This window comes from Callorhinchus milii, unplaced genomic scaffold (assembly GCF_018977255.1).
Source record: "Callorhinchus milii isolate IMCB2004 unplaced genomic scaffold, IMCB_Cmil_1.0 Scaffold6, whole genome shotgun sequence".
Lineage (NCBI taxonomy): Eukaryota > Metazoa > Chordata > Chondrichthyes > Chimaeriformes > Callorhinchidae > Callorhinchus > Callorhinchus milii.
This window is the reverse complement of record NW_024704747.1, coordinates 1,648,129-1,668,463: the sequence shown is the minus strand read 5'-3', so window position 1 is coordinate 1,668,463 and position 20,335 is coordinate 1,648,129. Positions and strand designations below refer to the sequence as shown.

Here is a 20,335-nt window from a genome sequence, read left to right as displayed (position 1 = left end):
CAAACAGAGTGCGCAAATCAATTATCCTTCCCCTCCCATCTTGAATCCCCTCCATGTCTCGCCTCACCTCCCCTCTCCCTTTCCTCCCCTCCCATCTGCCTCTTCCCCCACCCCATTTAACAACAACTTGCACCTATATAGCAATTGGTTATTGCGTTCCCTCCAGTCGATGACCAACCCCCCCCCTTTCCCCGAACCCACCCAATGTCATTGAGTTAAACGTCATTAGTACAGATTGTCTGGTTCCGATGACCTGTTTCTGTCCCCCGTCAACCTACACGTACTCTCTCACAGTCTTCGATACACTGCAGTTATTAAATAATGTGAAGCTTTTGCCTCTTTTTTTTTAAAAAAAAACTCTTGGCAATTTGCTGATGATCTCCTAAAGATTTGGAGGGAGGGGAAGATGGTGGTGTGGGGGGGTGGGGGCGGGTTAATGGGGCAGAATTGGCTCCGAGGTGACTCGCCTGCCAATGCAATATCAGAATCAGGTCCACCCTCGGCGACGGTCTCTCTGGTTTGGTTCCTGAGCCGGGTGGGTCCGTAGTAGTCCACTGCTGATGTCTCGACGTCGTTCGGGAATGGAGCGAAGCGGGTGGTTGGACGGTGATGGTGGTGGTGGGGAGACGGAAGTCACCGTTCCCCACTCACCAGTCGGCAGCCATTTTGTTTCTCTCGCCAATGACCAAAACTCCCCTTCCCGCCCCCCTCGCCCCCCCAAAAAAACCCGGCCCGACAATGAAGCGTTTCCTGACCGCGGAGTCCGGCGTCAGGTCAAGTCTGTAAAATCCCACCGCCCGCCGAGTCTTGGATAAGCCTTTCGATTGGATATCAACAAACAACGTCCTGCCGGGCTGCGGCTGAGCGGCTAATTGTACAAGTGCAATCTTCAGCAGAAAGTTTCCCCGCTTTGCAGAGGGACGGCTAAGTGCCTGGACTGAGCAGGTGAGGGGGAAAAGGGAGAGAGGAGGAGGAGGAGGAGGCGTGGGGTAAGGTGGTCTCTAACAATCATCTTCAGATCCGTTGCGGTCTGCTTCCAAGGGCGGATATCGAGACGGGAAGGGAGTGAGTTGTTGGGGAATGGGAGGTGGAGAGGTAATGGCCACTCGGGCTTAGTTGTAGGCTCTTCCAGGTGAAGCCTCGGGCCTGTAGTCGTACTTGTTGAGCGTGGAGGGGTAGTAAGTGGTCGTGTATACGTTGGTCTGCTGCAGCGATGAATAGTAGTTGCTCCGGTCATCGGGGATCAGGTTGTTCTTGTTTAATGGCTGATTTAGAGAGAGAGAGAGAGAGAGAGGTGGGGGGAGAAAGAAAACAAGTTGACGTAAAATCCATTTAAGGTTGAAATTGCTCGCAGTTTTAATGACGCATAATAACAGCCCTCGCGTTTGATAGGGCGCTTTATCGCGTCATCGAGACGTCTCAAAGCGCTTCACAGAATATACTGTGACGTGAACTGACTGTGTAGTTTGGAGGGATTATTATCTGCCAATTGACCAACACAACTGGGTTTGTTAAACAGAGGCGTGTGTGCGCCTGCGCGCGCGGGAGCGTGTGGAGTAAGGAAACTTGCCTAACGTTTCGCACTGCCTGGGAATCGAACCTGAGTTCTCTCGCTTGTGAGGCGAGCGCTCCAACCCCTACGCTACGGGGACTCCACGGGAAGAACACCAACAGCGGCAGCAGCTTGCATTTACGCAGCGGACCATTCACGCCGGCCGCGGCGTCTCACAGGGCTTTACCTTGATTTCCATGGGGTTGTACAGCTCGTTCTTGTTGGTTTGGGAGCTGCCCTTGTAGTTGAGGTGGTTGGGAGTGGTCGGGTGAATGACAGTCGACTCCTGAGACTGTCGCTGGCAGCGTTGGCAGTACAGGTAGGTCAGCAACGTCAGGACCCCAGCGCCGAGGAAACAAGACACCCCGGTGGCGATCAGGTGGTAGATACTGAAACCTGGAATACAACAACAACAACAGCTTACATTACATTTATACAGAGCCTTTCAGGTCTGGAGCGCACGAGATCAAATCTCCCGGTGCACCCGGTTTCTGGCTCCGCTTGCACCCAGATATTGTTTGGGTGGGGGGTGGTGGGGGGCTGCTGCTGATCATAATAATAATAAATCATAATAATAGTGCTTACACTAATCCCGGAAAGCGTTCGGCCAATCGCCTACCAACCAAGTTCAAACTTACTGCTGAATTAACAGAGGAGTTTGCGTGAGGAGAAAGGAGTTTTACGAGGCGAGCGCTCTAACCACTGCGCTATAGGATTAATGTGAAGTTCCAGCCCCGCACAAGGGAAAGGGTACCTGTTAAGCCACAATGTCCTTTGGTAACTCACCTCCACAGCTGCTGTCACTGCCGATGGCAGACTGGATCACTGCAGGAGAGAAACACAACAGAGAGAGCTTGAGAAGTCGAGGCTTTCACCAGTGGAGCAGAGAAGGTCCACGGACGACCTCATTGAGACCCTCCAAACTAAGACAGCGTGAACAGTAGGTTATTCCCATTATAGTGAGGATATATAGTAATCCTTGCATTTGATAATAGAAGTAATAATAATCCTCGCGTCGGATATCACGTCTTCTTGGCATCTCTCAAACGCTTCACAGAATATACCGTGAAGTGAATCGACTGTGTGCTTTGCGGGCGAAACCCGGCACCCAATTGCACCCCAAATTATTATTATTTCTTTGGAGGAATTATTACCCCCGAAAAGTGATCCATCGATCGACTAACAACCGGGTAAAACAGAGGGGTGTGAAGCAAAGAAACTTGGATCTTTTCGCTTGCGAGGCGAGCTCTCTACGCTACGGGACACCACACCACTTGCGCATCGTCACAGCGCGAGAGGGTAATGACAGGCGGCGGCGATGAAGCATCATGATTGATGCTGGACTCGGGCTGTACACTCACCCGGGATCTCGTTGTAGAGGCAGGGTCGGTGCTGGGTGCTGTTGCCCACACACTGCGTCGTCCCCGGGTTGGGAAGGTCACAGCAACGGCTACGAGATTGCGTCCCTTCCTCACCGCACACTGTCCACTTGCTCCACTCCGACCAACCAGCTGCAGGACCCAAACCAGGCGTCATTTCACACGGTAGCGGCAACACTGAGGTCGGGCAACTCCCCCGCAAGGCAACAGCGCAGCACGTCATCATAGAAACAGGAGGAGGCCGTTCAGCCCTTCGAACCTGTTCCGCCATTGAATTAGATCATGGCTGATCTGCACCTCAACTAATCCTTTCCCTGTATCCCTTAAACCCCTGACCTACCAAAAACCTATCAACCTCACTCTTGAAGGTGTGGATGGATCCAGCATCCACGGCCTTTCGGGGTGGGGGTGGGTTTCTATCCTCCTTTGAGTGAAAAAATCCTTCCCGATTTCACTCTTGAATGGTCTGGTTCTAATTTTAAAGACACTGCCCCTTGTTTTGGATTCCCCCCGACAGAGGAAATAGGCTTCTCTGTATCACACTGTATCACACAACAGCCGAACCCGACCAACAGCGACAACAGCTTGCATCAATACAGCGCTCCTCGGGCAGGGTAGCGTCCCAGAGCTCCTGGCGAAGCACAACATCGGGCCGGGGGTAAGGGGGAAGGCGCCCGAAAGCACGGTCGAAGCGCAAGGTCTTCAGGAGCGACGTAAGGAGGCGGCAAGGTGGAGCAACAACACCATCACCACCACCAATGCAACAGCACGGAAGAGCGCTTCACAGAATATACTGTAAAGTGTAGTGACTGGGTATTTTGTGGACGAAATTCCACCACACCCCCGCCTCCCTTTCTCTCGAAGGTGGGAGGGAGGTAGGGGGGTGGGTGAAGGGGTCCTACCTTCGCAGCTGTGTGTGTTGCACAGCGCCTCCTCGGTGTGGAGTCCGATGCAGATGTCACCACCGTTGGTGGGGGCCGGGCTGGTGCAGGTGCGAGTGCGCTGGTAATGGCCCCCACTGCAGCTAACCGAACACAGCGACCACGGAGACCAACAAGACCACATTCCCTTCACTGAGAGACGGAGAGAGAGAGAGAGAGAGAGAGAGAGGAACACACATCAGGGCTCTTCTGTGCTGTAGCATTGGGTTCGTGATGCTGTGCTGGTGGTGGTGATGGGTGGTGTTGACTTGTCTGATCTCATCCTTCCTTCTCACACTCACACACCCACCCACACACCCACCCACCCACACACCCACCCCGACGTCCACTCATACTCACGAGATGTTTCCCACTGGAGTAATAATAATCCTTGCATTTTGAGACGTCTCAACGACTTGATAAGACGCCATATCGAATGCAAGGGTTATTATTATTATTATTATTTGATACAGCACCTTATCATGGCGTTGAGACGTCTCAAAGCGTTTCACAAGACATATCGTACAGTGTAGTGACTGTGTATTCTGTGGGAGAGACGCAGCAGTCAACTGAGCACAGCAGCGTCCCACCAACAGTTATGGATTGAGTGACCAAATTATTGTGGGTTTTTTTTAAAAAAAAGATTTATTACTCCCTGGAAAGTGATCCGCCACTCGGACTGACAACCTGGTTCCTGCTTACTGCTGGGGAAACAGTGGAGCGTGGAGTAAGGAAACCTGCCTAAGATTTCACCCCGTCAGGAATCGAACCCGGGTCCTTTCGCTGGCGAGGCGAGCTCTCTAACCACTGCACTACAGGACTCCGCAAGTTCCCCCTTAATGGAAGATTGCAGGTGGTATCGAGGGTTGACAATGTAATTAGTCAGAGCAAGGATGCGGAGAAAGAGAGAGAGAGAGAGAGAGAGTGTGTGGGACAATGACACATTGCCGTCAGTCGGTTGAATGGATTAAGCCATTACTCCAACCCACCTTTAACACGCAGTGTGTGTGTGTGTGTGTGTGTGCACACCAGCCACTGCATAGTGGCTGAAAGCACGACCGCCGATGGTGGAGCAGAGGGGGGGAACGAGGGATGGGCAGGAGGCTGGAGCCCAGCCGGGCGGAGGAGTTGGCGTTTAAAGTGTCCGAAAGCACAGTGATGTTGGTCAGTGCGGAGTGAGTGAGTGGGGAGTGAGGAGCGTGTGTGTGCGAGAGAGTGAGTGAGTGAGTGTGTGTGTGAGTGAATGAGTGAGTGAGTATGTGTGAGTGTGTATGTGTGAGTGAGTATGTGTGAGTGAGTATGTGTGAGTGTGTATGTGTGAGTGAGTGAGTGTGTGAGTGTGAGAGTGAGTGTGCGTGAGTGAGTGAGTGTGTGACTGTGAGTGTGTCAGTACCTGGGCAGGGCTGATGGTTACACTCCTGGTATTCGCTGTTGGCCCCCTGGCAGGGCAGACCCCCGGTCCTGGGCTCGGAGCTGGTGCAGGTGCGTTTCCTGCTGCGGAAGCCCCTCTCACACTCCCGGGAGCAGGAGGTCCACTGTAACCACGATGACCATGTCCCGCTCACACGATGGCCCGACTGACGACCAAACCTCACCAGGTCATCGACCAGAGCTGGAGAGAGGAGAGCGAGAGAGAGAGAGAGAGAAAAGGAGAGGGAGAGACAGAAAGACAGACAGAGAGAGAGAGAGAGAGAGAGAGAAATTAAATCATTCATTAAATTATACAGACTAACACACACTGCACAGCACAGGAATAAGCTTTGCGGTCCAGCTAATCTGTGCCAGTGTTTACACGCAAGCCGTCCGCCACGTTTTAGCGTGATAATAATCATAATAATAATAATAATCCAGTCGTGGATTGCTTTAGAGGGCAGAGAGAGACCGAAAAATGATCTCAAGATAAATTCCAGAGCGAGCGGGGAAGTTTGTTGACCTGACTTTACACTTTGACCGAACTTGGTGAATGAAAGGCCGACGGAAAAGGTTAAACATTAACAGAACGGGGAACGCTGCACAAACAGCTGCCAACCAGCCAGTCACGGGCACAAAGTACAACAGTCTCCTTCGGCAAAGACTCCGAGAGTAAGCCGACCCCAGACCCTCCCAGAGGGAGCGGTCCCCTGTACGCACAACCACGCGCACACACACAACAGCTTGCATTTATATAGCGCCCTTCACCCCAGGTAGCGTCCCGGAGCGCTTAACACTGGCGGAGTCTGACCCCCCCTCCCCCCGAGCCAGGGGGGGGGAGGGGAACACGAAAGCACCATCAAACAGGAAGGTCTTTAGGCGGAAGGTACGCGCGAGCTTGGCAACAAGGAATGCGGTCACTCGATCCACGGCTGTTTGCGGGGGGGGGGGGGGGGGGGGGACGGGGACGCCGCCGTGCGCAATACGTATGGCCACTCCACTTCACGGTACGTCCCGCGAAGCGCTTTGAGACGTCTCGAAGACACAGATGTAGAGCTGGTACACGTATGTCGAACTCAGTTTGCATCGGAGACTCTGAAGCGCGGTGATGGGTTTCTGCGTGTGGGTGTGGGACACGCAGCCTACCAGAAAATGGGGTGCCCCTCCCTCACCCCCTCTCCCCTCCCCGCCCGCTCACCATTCGTCCCACAGCCCGTGGAGCCGTCCGCGGGGCAGTAGCGCACGTCCACCTTCTTCTTGCCGAGCTGGAGGTCGTGCGGGTCGGCCAGCTGTGCCCGGCAGCTGTAGCGGAACCTCTGCTCGTGCCGCGAGCCGCTCTGGCTGACGTTCACCGGCATCCACTGGGTCCACGGGGTGTTCCTCCGCACCTCGGGGCACGGATCCACGTTGCACGTCCTGTGTTCCTACGCGGGCCATTGGGAGGTCATCATCACCACCACCACCATCATCATCATCATCATCACCGTGATTATTACCATCACAATCATCCCGTAGCTCAGTGGTTAGAGCGCTCGCCTCGCAGGCGAGAGGACCCAGGTTCGATTCCCGGGCGGGACGAAACCTTAGGCGAGTTACCTTACTCTGTTTACCCAGCGGTAAGTAGGGGTAAACAGAGTAAGGTTATTCCGCTTGTTAGTCAATTGTCCGATCGCTTTCCAGGGGGTAATAATCACCCCCAACCCCCCACCCCTTAACCAATACAATCACTCAATCCACGACTGTTTGTGGGACGCCGCTGTGTGCAATTGGCTGCCTCGTCTCTCCCACAAAGTACACAGTCACTATATTCTGCGAAGCGCTTTGAGGCGTCTCAAATGACGTGATAAGGCGCGAAATCAAGTGCCAGGATTTTTATTATTGTACACTGTATACACTCATTTAAAAAAAAAAGCCTGAATTTGGTAAAGTGCCTTTCACGTTGAGCAGGACGTTGGCACTTCACAGGTTATATAACGTGTAGTTTCGTGAACACAGACACACATGCCCGCACACGCACTTTGTAACCACACTACATGACTTGTCTTATTTCCCCGTGACTCGTAACACGTGGACGTGCGTGTGTGCACACACACACGTACACAGGTGATTAAACAGCGCTGGACTCAGACTGAAAGTATTTCCCCTTCGCTATCATTGCCTGATTGCTCGGTTTATTGGGCGCAGTTCATTTGTTCCAAACAATGAATAATTTAGACTTTGTTCCCTTTGGAAGAGACGTCAAACCGAACTCTGCCTCCGTACCTTGCCCTGTTCAGGGAGATATTAAAGCTGCTCGAAAAAGAGAAAGGGAGTTTCTCTCCCTGTGTCCTGGCAAAATCATTTAATTACGCCAATACCATTTGATTAATTCCACTCCCTTCCTCCTTCACAACCACACTCGCACTCGCGCAAACACACACCCTATAAAATGTTCCAGATAGACCAGAGTTTATAACAATAATCCTCGCATTTATCACGTCTTCGAGACGCCTCAAAGCGCTTCACAGGATACACCGTAAAGTGAATTGACTGTGTATTTTGCGGGCGAAACGCGGCAGCCAATTGCGCACAGCAGCGTCCCCCGCAAACAGCCGTGGATTGAGTGACTAAATTATTGCTTTTTTTAAAAAAAAGGGATTTTTAACCCCTGGAAAGAGAACCGCCAATCGACTAACGACGGTTTACTGCTGGGTAAACAGAGGCGTGCGTGTGTGTGTGTGTGTGTGTGTGTGGAGTAAGGAAACTTGCCGAAGGTTTCGTCCCTCCCAGGAATGGAACCCGGGTCCCCTCGCTTGCGAGGCGAGTGCGATAACCACTGAGCTACGGTACTCATTTACTTGGTACGTCTCTGGGACTTTTGCTGCGCCCAATTGGGCTGCGTCCCATCGTTTCATCTGAACATCCATCTCCAGGCTCCGACAATGCCCTGGAGCATCGGCCTCTACATGAGCTCAACGGTGACGAGGGGCTGGAACCGGAAAGGTCAGGCAAGGCACGCACAACGACAACAACAACAACAACAAATTGCATTTACACGGCACCTTTCACGCCAGGAGGACGTCCCTAGGCGCTGGTCAGACAGGGATCCGCACCCGAGCTGGTGGTTGGGATCAGGAGGAGGGGAGGGCAGGGCAGGGAGGGCAGGAGGGTGATCGAAGGCGCGGTCGAAGAGGAGGGTCTTACCATGGCACACCCCGGGCAGGCGTTTCCGTTCTCACAGCTTCTCTGGCGGGAGTGCATGCCCTCTCCGCACTCAGCGCTGCACTCGCTCCAGGGCGCCCAGCTCGACCAGAACACGGGCAGAGGGCACGGGGAGTTCTCATTACAAAACCTGGAAAAGCCAACGGCTCGAAGTTGAACGCGGTTGGGAAGCTGGGATTCCCGCGCGCTCTCGACACGGCATCGTAAGAATTGCTCAGCAAAGACCGAGGTCCATTCAACACCCTGCCAGTCTCGTGCTCAACTCACGTCTCTCCCCTCACCCCTCCCCGACTCCCCCTCACCCATCCACCACACCCAAAAACATCTGCGTTCTGCACTCAGCAGTAGCAAATCATTCATTTGCCCTGGACAACAACAACTTGCATTTACACAGCGCACCTCACGTGGGGTAGCGGCCCAGAGTACTTGACATTGAGCCACGCAGCGGGTGGGGGGGGGGGGGGGGAGTGGAGTGGGGGGTGACCATAAACGTGGTCGAAAAGGAAGGTCTTCAGTCGTGGTGTAAAAGAAGGGAAGGAGGGGGCGAGGTGGTGGGGGGGCGGGGTTAGAGGGAAAGAGTTCAAGCAGGAGGCTGGAGCGAGCCGAGCGGAGGCAGAGGGTGGTAGAGTGGGGAGTGAGCAGGTCGGAGAGGTAGGGAGGTGCCAGGGGGTGAAGGGATTTGAAGACGAGTGAGAGGATCTTGAAGTCGATCCGTCCGGTGGTAGGGAACCAATGGAGCCTGGTGAGGGCTGGAGGGATGGAGTTTAGTGCGGGTGAGTGTGCGGGCAGCGGAGTTTTGGATCAGCTGAATTTTGTGGATGCCGAAGTTGGGGACAGTGGTGGGGAGAGCGTTGGAACAGTCGAGGCGGGAGGGGAGACGAGTCGTTTAGACGAGCAGATGAATTGCAGGATGAGAACCGAGGAAGAAAGTAACGGAGAAGTAACCGAGGGGGCGAGCGATTGAATGAGTTTGACTTTACCTCTCCTCCCTGCTCTGACCAACGCACACACGGCCTCCATAGCGAGGTGTGGGATTGCTGCATGTTCGCTGACGAACTTGGAACCCGATCCCACACGTGGTGCTGCACGGAGCCCACACTGACCACAAGGTCCACCCTCCATTCCTGTCCGAGCAAAATCGGGGAGAAACCGTCACGTTAGACGCGCAGAGATTCAGCCACCGACACATGATCGCTTTATCAATGATCATCAAATTGTATTAATGATAACATGATATTAAGTATAGCAATAAAATCGGCTGCCGCGTTTCGCCCACAAAATACACAGCCAATTCACTTTACGGTGTATCCTGAGAAGCGCTTTGAGACGTCTCGAAGACGTGATAAGGCGCTGAGCCAAATGCGAGGATTATCATTATCATCATAACTTGCTTTTGATACAGGGCGTCAGATATATTGGGAGTCCCGTTGCGTAGTGCTTTGTTCGTTCACCTCGCAAGCGAGTGAGAGGACCCGGGTTCGATGCGGGGTGACACCTTAGGCAAGTTTCCTTACTCCACACCCTCCGTCTACCCAGCAATAAGTATGAACCCAGTTGTTAGTCGATTGGCGGATCACTTTCCAGGGGGTAATCGCCCCTTCAAATTTTTTAAAAATCTGGTACTCAATCCGCGACTGTTTGTGGGACGCTGCCGTGCGCACTTGGCTTCCGCATTTCTCCCACAAAAAATACACGGTCACTGCGATTTGCAGTACATTCTGTGAGGCGCTTTGAGACGTCTCAAAGATACGATAAAGCACTATATCTAATGCAAGGATTATTATTATTATTAGGATTATTATTATTGAGGCGCTGTGTCAAATGTAAGAATTAGGATCAGGGTCAGAGGGCTCAACAGAAACAAGTTACAAGTCATTAAAATCAGCAGCGCATTGCAATACAAGTGTAACAAGGTGATCTGCCTCTTCTCTCCCTCTCGCTCTCTCTCCTTACCCATCCCCCAGTCGCACATGGATGGCGTGAGCTGACCTTTATGTATAAGACAAGAGGTCAGAGATGGTTATCCCTGACAGAGAGTCTCTCTGCTACTTGTGAGCTCCTTTTTGATGTCTGCTCCTGTGTCAGATCATCCATCTCTGATCAGATAAGAGAGGTCACTCACTATCCACCAGAGCCTCTCACACCAACTCCAAACTTCCAACAAGAAAGGGATTTGCAGTCAAGATACATCAATGTGGGAAGCCTTATCTCCAGGAGATGCTTTGGAGAAAGAATATGGAGTCCTGTAGCGTAGTGGTTAGCGCCTCTGCCTTGCAAGCAAGCGGGGTTCGGTTCCCGGGCGGGGCGAAACCTTGGGCAAGTTTCCTCACTCGACACGCACGCCTCTGTTTACCCGGGGGTAAATAGGGACCCGGTTGTTAGTCGATTGGTGGATCGCTTTCCGGGTGTAATAACCCCTCCAAAATTTTTTTAAAATGTTTTCACTCAATCCCCGACTGTTTGCGGGACGCTGCTGCGCGCAATCGGCTGCTGCTTCCCACCCGCAAGAATGCACAGTCACTCCACTTTACGGCATATTAAGTGAAGCAATTTGGGGCGTATCGTTGTGCACAGCAGTGTTCCACAAGCAGTCGTGGTTTGAGTGATCAGATTTAATTTCCCCCCCCCCCCCCCTCCTCAACCCTCAGCGCACTTTAATTTTTTTCTGCTTAAAAACTGTGCAAAAAAAAACAGTTGCCAAACGAATACTGAATCTGACCACTTCCTGCACCATCTGACACTTAAAAGGCAAAAAACAGTCTCAGGGCTAAGACCAGGTGAAGTTTGTCGATGTCAGACAAGTTCAGACTAAACTAACACACAGCAGATGTTAATGAAAATCAGTACCTGGATAATGAGGATAATTACTGGTTTCTGGTAAATATTTCCTTTTCTGCCTTCAGGAAAATCCTCATCGTCTACTGGCCCTTTCCTCCCCCCTCGCCCCCACCTCTCTCCCCCTCCCCCACCATCTCCCCGTCCCCTCTCAGCACATTTCTCCTCCAGAAAACCTCCATCATAGTAAAATCGAGAGGCAGCTTTTCACCCAAATGCCAGTGGGAATCTGGAACTCTCTGCCTCCCGCCCCCCAAAAGGCTGTGGGTTATGGCTGGATCCAGTCACATTGTCCAGACTGAGGTCTAGAGATGTTGGTCAGGTCAGGGGATCAAGGGGATATGGGGCAAAGGCGGGTAATTGGAGTTAAGGTACAGATCAGCCATGATCTAAGCTCGAGGCACTGAATGGCCTCCTCCTGTCTTCCCTTAGGTTCCCTTTCCAATGATAAAAATAATAATCCTTGCATTTGTTATAGCGCCTCATCAGCCCTCACCCTCTGGAACTCTACCCCACATCTGTGCCACTGTTGTTGTTAGCCGGAAGGCTTGCCTGTGCTTCCAATGGCAAACGATGCGGTGTTAGTTGGTTAAACTCCAGCTGTTACCCCAACGCACACTCTGGGATCCCCAAGCCTTGGCTCTCGCCAACCTGCACCTAATTGACTACGCAATCTCTGGAGAAAGTGGGGGTGGGGAGAAGAGGGAGAAAGAGGGACAGAGAGAGAGCGAGAGAGAGCCCATTTCATTCCTGACAGCAGCTTTTACGGGGGTCTTGTCTAGATCTCTCCTCCCCCACCACCATCTCCAGACGTCCGTCAGCTTTTTTTTAAACCAACAAGATTCATTATGTCTGTATAATGGATTGGACTAAGGTCACAGCTACAGACTACTGTATTCTAGCCCAGTCCTTGAAGAGAAGGGAGTTCCTCTCTCATTTTCTCTCTCTCTCTCTCTTCCCCCCCTACCCACACCCCCGCCACCCACCTCCCCTCCAGTGTCCTTGGCCAACAGTCCCTCCCGCCAAATAAAACCAGTCAATCACTGCATTTGGAGAAGTTGCTGCGTGCATAACTGACTGCCACGTGTTGTCATGGGTTAATGTTAAAATGTGTTTCAAGTTAATATAAAATAGAAGTGCAAAGGCTGCGAAGCTAAGTAATTGCAAGGCAGGACCCAAAACGATGCGGCAAAGCGAAAGCTCATTCGAAAGGCAATTGACGCTCTACGGATTGATAAGGCAGCTGAGGAAGGGGCATGTTCAGGTGAAATGTGGTCGACCCCGGCCATGATTTGTGCCGTTTCCCCGAGTACACCTCTACAGCAAAAGGACTTGGCCATCTTACAAGAAGGCTTTTCGCCATATCAGAAAGTTAAGGAGTGGCTGGCCGCCCGAGACACGACGGATGATAGACAGCCCGAACCAACTTTCGATTGGGACACACAAAGTCATCCCTGCACACTCCGCTTAATCAAGCTGAACCTCTTCTGCTGTGCGATCTGCCCGATGGAAGGAGTGCGGTCTGTGGTACCACCCGAATGGGCAGAGCATTTCTTCCATTTGTACGGGAGGGCATTGTTCTGCGTCAAAAACTATTTCAAAAATTCGACAAAGTGTTTGGTGGCCAACTATAGGCGTTGATATTGTTTCCAGGTGTAGTCGATGCTTAGCGTGTTTACAGCACAGTCCTCCTAAATCACTTAATCAAGCGCGTCTGGCTCAGGCTCCCATGGCTCAAGGCGGATATAGATACGGGTTGTCATCATTGATAAATTTACTAAGTGGATGGAGGGCTTTCCGGTTAAGAACTGTACAGCTCTAACAGCGGCTCGTATTTTGTTGCGTGAGGTGATCTGCAGGTGGGGAATACCTGTAAAGGTATCAGGGGTCCCATTTCACAGGGGAAGTTTTCACTGATTTAATGAAATTAATGGGAATGAAACATAAATTGCATATCTCATTCCACCCTCAGTCACCTGGGTTAAGTGGAAAGAGGGAACCGAACGCTCAAAACGATGTTAAAGAAATTTTGTGCAGATCACCCACACACTGGTCTGTGGCGATGCCTATGTGCTTAATGGCTATCAGATCTACCCCTCACTCTACTACAAGAATAACACCTTATCAGGCAATACAGGAAGGCTGATGAGGTTACCTGGACATATGCTGGTAACTACTAAAGAAGCATTAGCAAGTGGAGATGGGAATGCTAACTCGGTGACCGAGAATTGGCTTAGGACCACGATGGCCCACATTGAAGAAACTAACAAATTTGTTGCGTCCCATACAGGGAAAGCCAAACAGCAAATATGTGTAAATATTATAACAGAAAAAGTAAATTGCCAGGAATATGATGTTGGGGACAATGTAATGGTCAAGTGTTATGGGAAAAAGAACCGCCCATTCGAAGAATCCTGGAAAGGACCATTCAAAGTCATGGAAAAAGCGAGTGCATCGGTGTATTTGGTGCGAAACATAAAAGCACCCAAACCCCTCAAATGGCGCCATATTAACCAATTGAAGCTGGTCACAATTAAAAAGGAAAATGTAGATGATGTTAAGTTGTATTAATAACAGATATTATGCTCGTCTTGGCAGGACTAACCTAACTAATGATGTGTTGGCTGACGGTAATCGTGATCCTGGGAGCAGTCGTACCTGGATGTGAAGAAAGAGCCTCCCACATAAAACCAACAACTTGGTACTCCTATCACGTGACAATTCCGAGGGGTCGACTACTCAAGTGTTGATAGAGGACTTATCCTCATCTGTGTACTACGAACTTGGGACAATATTACATATACCGGAGGATGGAGCAGTACCAACTCACAGGGCAAATGGTATGAAGGACAAGGATACGGCGAAGATGGGTACTTTAAACTATTTGGACACCCGATTCCCCCGTTGTCACTCAATCTTAGGAGTATTCTACAAAGGGAGAGTCAAACTACAACAAGATAATGAGGCCACTGAGACAGGGACTAGAACGTTAGGTGAGAAATCCTGGTGGGAGACGGCATCGAAAGCTGCTGAAAGCCTTGGGTCGGGTGTGTTTATGTAGTACCAATTTTAGTTGCATTCGATGGCTTATCACTAACTTGTTATTTGCGTCACTTACTAAAGAAGACCCGACGACGGGTGGATACCTTAGATTTGAGAAGGTTGTCGCAAGACGATTAGGACCTGGTGTTTAATTCAGTTTTAAGGTGGGGACACAAAATGTTTCGCCCACAAAACACACAGTCACGACAGAAAGCGATCCGCCGATCGACTAACAACCGGATTTGCGGCTATTACGGTGATCATGTTAGCGAACGCCCCCCCCCCCCACCGCCCTCTTCTCCCCCGCTCCCCTCTGCCCAAGCTCGACAACCCCTTTCACCACCTTGAGCAGTTGAACACCTCCATCCAGGGACCCACACAGTCGCGGCCCCCGCACTTTGGGGCTGGGCTGTCACACGCACGGGATCTGCAATTGCACTGGCCCGTGGCGTCCTGGTCTGTGTGTTTGCACTGATGCCACGCAGTCCAAGGTCCGAAGGCACCATCCTGCGTTAGTTTTTTCACCTAAAATATACGGGAGAAATAATAATAATAATAATAATAATCATTGCATTTGATACAGCGCTTCGACACTTCTTCAATATCCTCCTGATCCCCCCAACCCCCAGCTCGGATCCAAATCCTCGACTGTCCAGAGCCTTGGGACGTCCTCCCCGACTCGAAAGACGCCGTGTAACTCTCATTTGTTGTTACTGTTGTTGTTGAGACGTCTCAAAGCGCTTCACAGAATTTCCTGTCTGAACCCTGAGCTACAGGATACGTCTGATACATCGGGAGAACGTTCCCAAGAGCTTCGCAGGAAGACCGTCCACGTCGCCCGCGCCTACAGTCACCTACAACCCCCTGTTGACGCTAAGCTGCGCGAAGGGCGCGCTGTATAGGTGCAAGTTGTTGTTGGTGGTGGTGTTGTTGACGGGGCACCTACCGGGCACTCGGTGATGTTCTGAATCCAGTGACTCATATTGGTGCTGTCCTCAAAGGTAGTGCAGCGTTTCTTTGCTGGATCCCATCCACAGTAAGGGTCTCTCGCCTCCAAACACAAGCTGCCAACAAATCATCATCATCATCATCTTTGCCTTCGACACAGTACCCGACCGCATGGTCGAGACGTCCCAAAGCCCCTCACAGGGCACACCGTAAAGACTCCGTATTCTGCGGGCGAAACGCGGCAGCCAATTGCGCCCAGCGACGTCCCCACAAACAGTCGTGGATTGAGCGACCAAATTATTTTGGGGTGGGGGGGGGGGGGGGGGGGAGTGGTGGGTTATTACCCCCAGAAAGCGATCTGACAATCTCATAACAACTGTATTCCTACTTACTACCCCTTAATTTCTCGCTCTGTAATTTGGTCAATCGCACACGGCTGTTTGCGGGGACGTTGCTGTGCGCAATTGGCTTCCGTGTTTCGCCCACAAAAATACAGTCCCATTTTTTTTCTTGCCCCCTTCTCCCCCCCCATTCCCACCCCCCCCAATCCCACCCCACCGCTCACATTTTGCTGCTGTAGGAGCTGCAGCGTTCCAGCGGGATCTTGAGGACACGGTTGGCCAACCCCACGAACAGCGACCGGTCATGGTGAAGGATCTTCAGGGTGCGAATGGGCTCCTCCTGCCCCTCAGGCAACAGCCGCAGCTCCTCCAGGTAACAGCCACTCAGCGCTTGATTCTGAGCCTGAGCCGACAGGGTCTTCAGGATAGTGCCTCGCTCTTCACACGGGGAGAGGGGTGGGGGGAGGAGAGGGAGAGAGGAGAGGGAGAGCAAGAGAGTAGGGAGGAGAGAGGTGGGGGAGAGAGAGGGGGGGATTAAAGTTCATAAATTACTGTAAAATGTTGGACAGACAAATGTTAAACTTACAAGCATTGTGATATTTTCTCTCTCCCTCTACTCCCCTCTCTCCCCTCCCCCTCCCCCTCCCCTGCTCTCCTTTCTCTCCTCCCCCCCTCTCTCTCGCCTCCCTTTAATTTTATTATTATTGTCATTTATTCCTAAAATTAGGGGTGAAGATACTGTTCGGTTTGGGGGCGATTCGATTTGGGGGGGGATGGGTGGCTTGGTTGGGGGCGATGGGGTTCGATTTGGGGGCGAGGCGTTGGGCGAGGTGGAGGGTGGGGGGGGGGAGCGGGGGTGTGGGGCAGGTTTTTTGTGGGGGAGGAGTGGGGCCTTACCGGTGCCGATGTAGATGACGTGGTAGAGATTGTCAGGGCCCTGGACGATGTCCACGGCCAACTTGGAGAAGCGCAGGTTGTCCTGGGTAACCAGCGGGTTCACGGAGCAGGGCTGCACCACCTCGTTCATCATGAAAAACCGCTGAGCGTCTGGCAGGGGGCGCTCCGTCAGCTTCTCGTTGGGACCACTCTTCAACGTGCCGCACTGCGGGTGGGGGGGAGAGGGTGGGAGGGGGAGAACAGGGGTACGAGCGTCAGGAGCTGAGCCGTTCTCCCCACTCCCCCCCCCCCACAATACCACAGCTAAGCCTGGCTCAGTGGTAGCGCTCGCTCTCTCTCTCTCTCTCTCTCTCTCTCTTCTGAGTCAGAAAGTTCTGGGTTCAAGCCCCCACGTTGGGACTTGAACTCACACAGTCTTAGCTGACGCTCCAATGCAGTGCTGGGGGTGGGGGGTGTTGCATTGTCGGAGACGCCGTCCTCCGGATGAGACGTTAAACCTCACTCTTACTGTGGAAGTGTGAGAGTTTTTCTCTCTCTCCCTCTCTCTCTCTCTCCCGGTGTCCTGGCCAACAATCCCCCAAATAAAATTGGTCACTCGCTCCACGCTGCTGTGCGCAAATAGGTTGCCGCGTTTCGCCCACAAAATACACAGTCACTCCACTTTACAGCATACCCCGTGAAGCACTTTGAGACTTCTCAACGACATGATAAGGCGCTGTAGCAAATGCAAGAATTATTAATATGATTATTATTATTATTTTGCTCTGAGACACTCTCCTGCCTGAAGGGCTCTGTGTATGAGCTGCTTTCCTGTTAGTTATCTTACCTGGAAGTTGGGGATGGGGTTGGGGGCTGGGAGCCAGGCCGAGCGGGAATTCTCCTGGTATCGGAAGGGACCGCTGAAGGTCTGTGTGATGGAGGTGAGGTTGAAGGCGCAGATCGCAGAGCCTGCGATGCTGTTTCTGTTCGGCAGAGAGAGAATAAACAGGTCAGCCAATTCCAGCCGGATCAACCATCCTCAGCGTCCACCTGAGATGGAACGGAACGCGGCAGCCAATTGCGCACAGCAGCGTCCCCACAAACAGTGGTGGATTGAGTGACCAAATAATTATTATTATTATTTTTTTTAGAAGGGAGTATTAGCCCCCAGCTAAGCCATCCGCCAATCGACTAACAACCGGGTTCCTACTCACTGCTGGCAAACAGCGGCGTGCGGGTGGAGTAAGGAAACCTGCCTGAGGTTTCTCCCCGACCGGGAATCGAACCCGGATCCTCTCGCTTGCGAGGCGAGCGCTCTAACCACTGAGCTACTGGGACTCCACCTAAGTTACCTCGACCTTAACTGAATCCTAGTCAGGCTTTCGGGGTTGTGTGTGGAGGAGATGGGGAGGGGGGAGAAATGCTAGACAAAAAAAAGACCAAGGTCCATCTGGTTCACCTTCTACCTTCCTGGCCACTCACATGTTGGTGGTGAAGACACCGTACATGAGGTCCTGTTCATGCATGTAGAAGGTGCTCTGTAGCTCGTTGTAGTGGAAGGGGATCTCGCCGGCCCGCGAGCAGTTGAGCCGGGCCTTGGCGAAGGTGGTCCACGTGTTCTCCAGCAGGAACCGGCCCCCCACGTCGTTCTTGCAGACCCTGGCCACGCGGGAGTAGATGGTCGCACCGCAGTCCGCCTCCACGTTGTGCTCCCGGAAGAAGAAGTAGACGAAGGGATCGATGTCGTAGGCAGAGACGAAGTTGGGCTCTGGAAACGGAGAGAGAGAGAGAGAGAGAGAGAGAGAAAGATCGAAGGTGAGAGAGGGAGCGGGAGAAAGAGAGAATGCGTGTGCGCGAGAGAGAGACGTGTGTGTGTGTGTGTGTGTGTGTGTGTGTAAGAGAATGTGTGAGAGTGAGAGAATATGTGTGTGAGGGAGAGTGTGAGAGAATGTGCAAGTGTGTGCGAGAGGATAGAAAGTGTGCGAACGAGTGTGTGACCGAAAGAGAGCAGGCCGACCACAGATGATAGTGATGGAGAGAAAGTGAGAGATGGATAGAGATAAGAGGGAGGCCGATGGTTGAAGAGAGAGAGAGAGAGAGAGAGAGTTGGACGGAGAGTGACAGTTGGAGAGAAAGCGGCACAGGAACAGGAGTAGACCATTCAGCCCCTCAAGCCTGTTCCGCCATTCCATTCGACCACGGCTGAGCGTCCGAATTTTCTGAAGTAAAAAAGAAAGAGACGAAAAGGGAGGGACCGAGACTGATGATGAGAAATAGAGAGAGAGAGAGAGAGAGAGAGAGAACCCCAACACCGGTCGGCCAGTTACTGTTGAGTGCTCCTTCAAGAGTAAATGGACAAGTAACAAAATGGCCGATGAGGAGAAGGGCGGGAAGTGCAAATGGACACTGGGAGTGGGACGAAGTGTGTGGTTTTGCCCGGTGGAGGGATGGAGAGTTTGGATGGACGAATAAAGATGCTCCAGACACAGCCCTGATTTGGATTGAGTTCATATTACAGTTACCGTTCAGCCACTTGGAGTTGTACTGGACGGTCCTCAACGGGGGGGCGTTTCCGAGGCTACGGTAGATGGCAAAGTCCCGGCCGGAGAAATCGATGACAGTGGCGGCGTACAGCTCTCCACTCGCCGTCATCACTGACGTGGAGTTGTGCCTTGGGTCGTAGGGGCATCTGGCCAGCCCGTTAATCTTCTCCAGGACCTTGCTCAGGTCATCAGGCTGCAGGTGGGGAGGGGGCGAGGTTGGGTGGGGGGGGGAGAGGGGGGTCGGAGGTCAAAGGCACGAGCTCGGTCAACACACCATTTACACGGTCACTACACTTTACACTGAACCCTGCGGAGCGCTTTGAGACGTCTCTCAAATGGGATGTAGTACATTTCGCACCTTGGGGCAGGTCTCGACCACTTGATACGGCACTATGTCAAACGCAAGGATTATTGTTATTTTTGTTGTCATCTTAGTGTAACATCACTCCACATATGATATTTTAACACACGCTTCCCCCCTCCCCACCCACCCACCCACATACACGCCTCAACACACGCTTTTGACATGTCCCAAAACCATTGCAGCGTAAATTCCCATCGTAGTTTGTCATTAAAATAATAATCCTCGCATTTGACACGGCGCTTTACCGCATCGTCGAGACGTCTCAAAGCGCTTCACGGGATACACTGTAAAGTGGAGTGACTGCGCATTTTGTGGGCGAAACGCGGCAGCCGACTGCGCACAGCAGCGTCCCGACCCCCCACACGCACACAGCCGTGGATTGAGTGACCGCATACAACCGGGTTCCTACTTACTGTTCGATAAGCAGAGGCGTGTGGAGTAAGGAAACTTTCCTAAGATTTTGCCCCACACGGGAAGCAAACCCAAGTCCTCTCGTTTGCGAGGTGAGTGCTCTAACCCCTGCCCTACAGGACTCGGGATGAACCCACGTAAACAGCTGACGTGTTATACCTGTCGGTTTGTGCAGGTGGGGGAAAAGGCGTTGGTTCCACAGATAAATATTTTCTTGTCATTGATGAGCATCACACGGATGTAGTTTTGACACTCCACCTGGCGAAAAAAACACATTATTAGCGCCGTTTGGGTCAAAGCATCTGTGTATCTCTCTCTCGAGATGAGACAGACAGCGCTCTCAATGGTAAGCCATACGTTTTTTTTCAGCTGGTTAGACCCCAGCAATCTACCTCTGGGATTTCCATGTGTAAGGGGGGGGAATACATGGAATTCTCCGCTTGGTTTGCATATGAGGTAAAGGCGGGTAATATGAGTTGAGGTACGGCTCAGCCACGTTCTAACAGAATGGCA

General features: G+C 52.2%; 1 protein-coding gene across 3 annotated transcripts in view; it reads right to left on the bottom strand.

Moving 5' to 3' along the window:
• Positions 1 to 964: 964 nt before the first annotated feature.
• Positions 965 to 20,335, bottom strand: part of sema5ba (sema domain, seven thrombospondin repeats (type 1 and type 1-like), transmembrane domain (TM) and short cytoplasmic domain, (semaphorin) 5Ba) — a 51,079-nt gene continuing 31,708 nt past the window's right edge. For all 3 annotated transcript variants that reach the window (XM_042336126.1, XM_042336125.1, XM_042336127.1), the window contains 17 exons: positions 19,982 to 20,080; positions 19,027 to 19,240; positions 17,987 to 18,272; positions 17,352 to 17,487; positions 16,526 to 16,730; positions 15,853 to 16,066; positions 15,286 to 15,403; positions 14,683 to 14,864; positions 9,443 to 9,586; positions 8,445 to 8,592; positions 6,460 to 6,685; positions 5,245 to 5,463; positions 3,834 to 4,004; positions 2,914 to 3,063; positions 2,339 to 2,377; positions 1,740 to 1,948; positions 965 to 1,265 (listed from right to left, as the gene is read on the bottom strand). In XM_042336126.1, the coding sequence (XP_042192060.1) occupies positions 1,113 to 1,265; positions 1,740 to 1,948; positions 2,339 to 2,377; positions 2,914 to 3,063; positions 3,834 to 4,004; positions 5,245 to 5,463; positions 6,460 to 6,685; positions 8,445 to 8,592; positions 9,443 to 9,586; positions 14,683 to 14,864; positions 15,286 to 15,403; positions 15,853 to 16,066; positions 16,526 to 16,730; positions 17,352 to 17,487; positions 17,987 to 18,272; positions 19,027 to 19,240; positions 19,982 to 20,080 (2,913 nt within the window). In that variant the 3' untranslated portion in view covers positions 965 to 1,112. The remainder of the gene's footprint in view (positions 1,266 to 1,739; positions 1,949 to 2,338; positions 2,378 to 2,913; positions 3,064 to 3,833; positions 4,005 to 5,244; positions 5,464 to 6,459; positions 6,686 to 8,444; positions 8,593 to 9,442; positions 9,587 to 14,682; positions 14,865 to 15,285; positions 15,404 to 15,852; positions 16,067 to 16,525; positions 16,731 to 17,351; positions 17,488 to 17,986; positions 18,273 to 19,026; positions 19,241 to 19,981; positions 20,081 to 20,335) is intronic.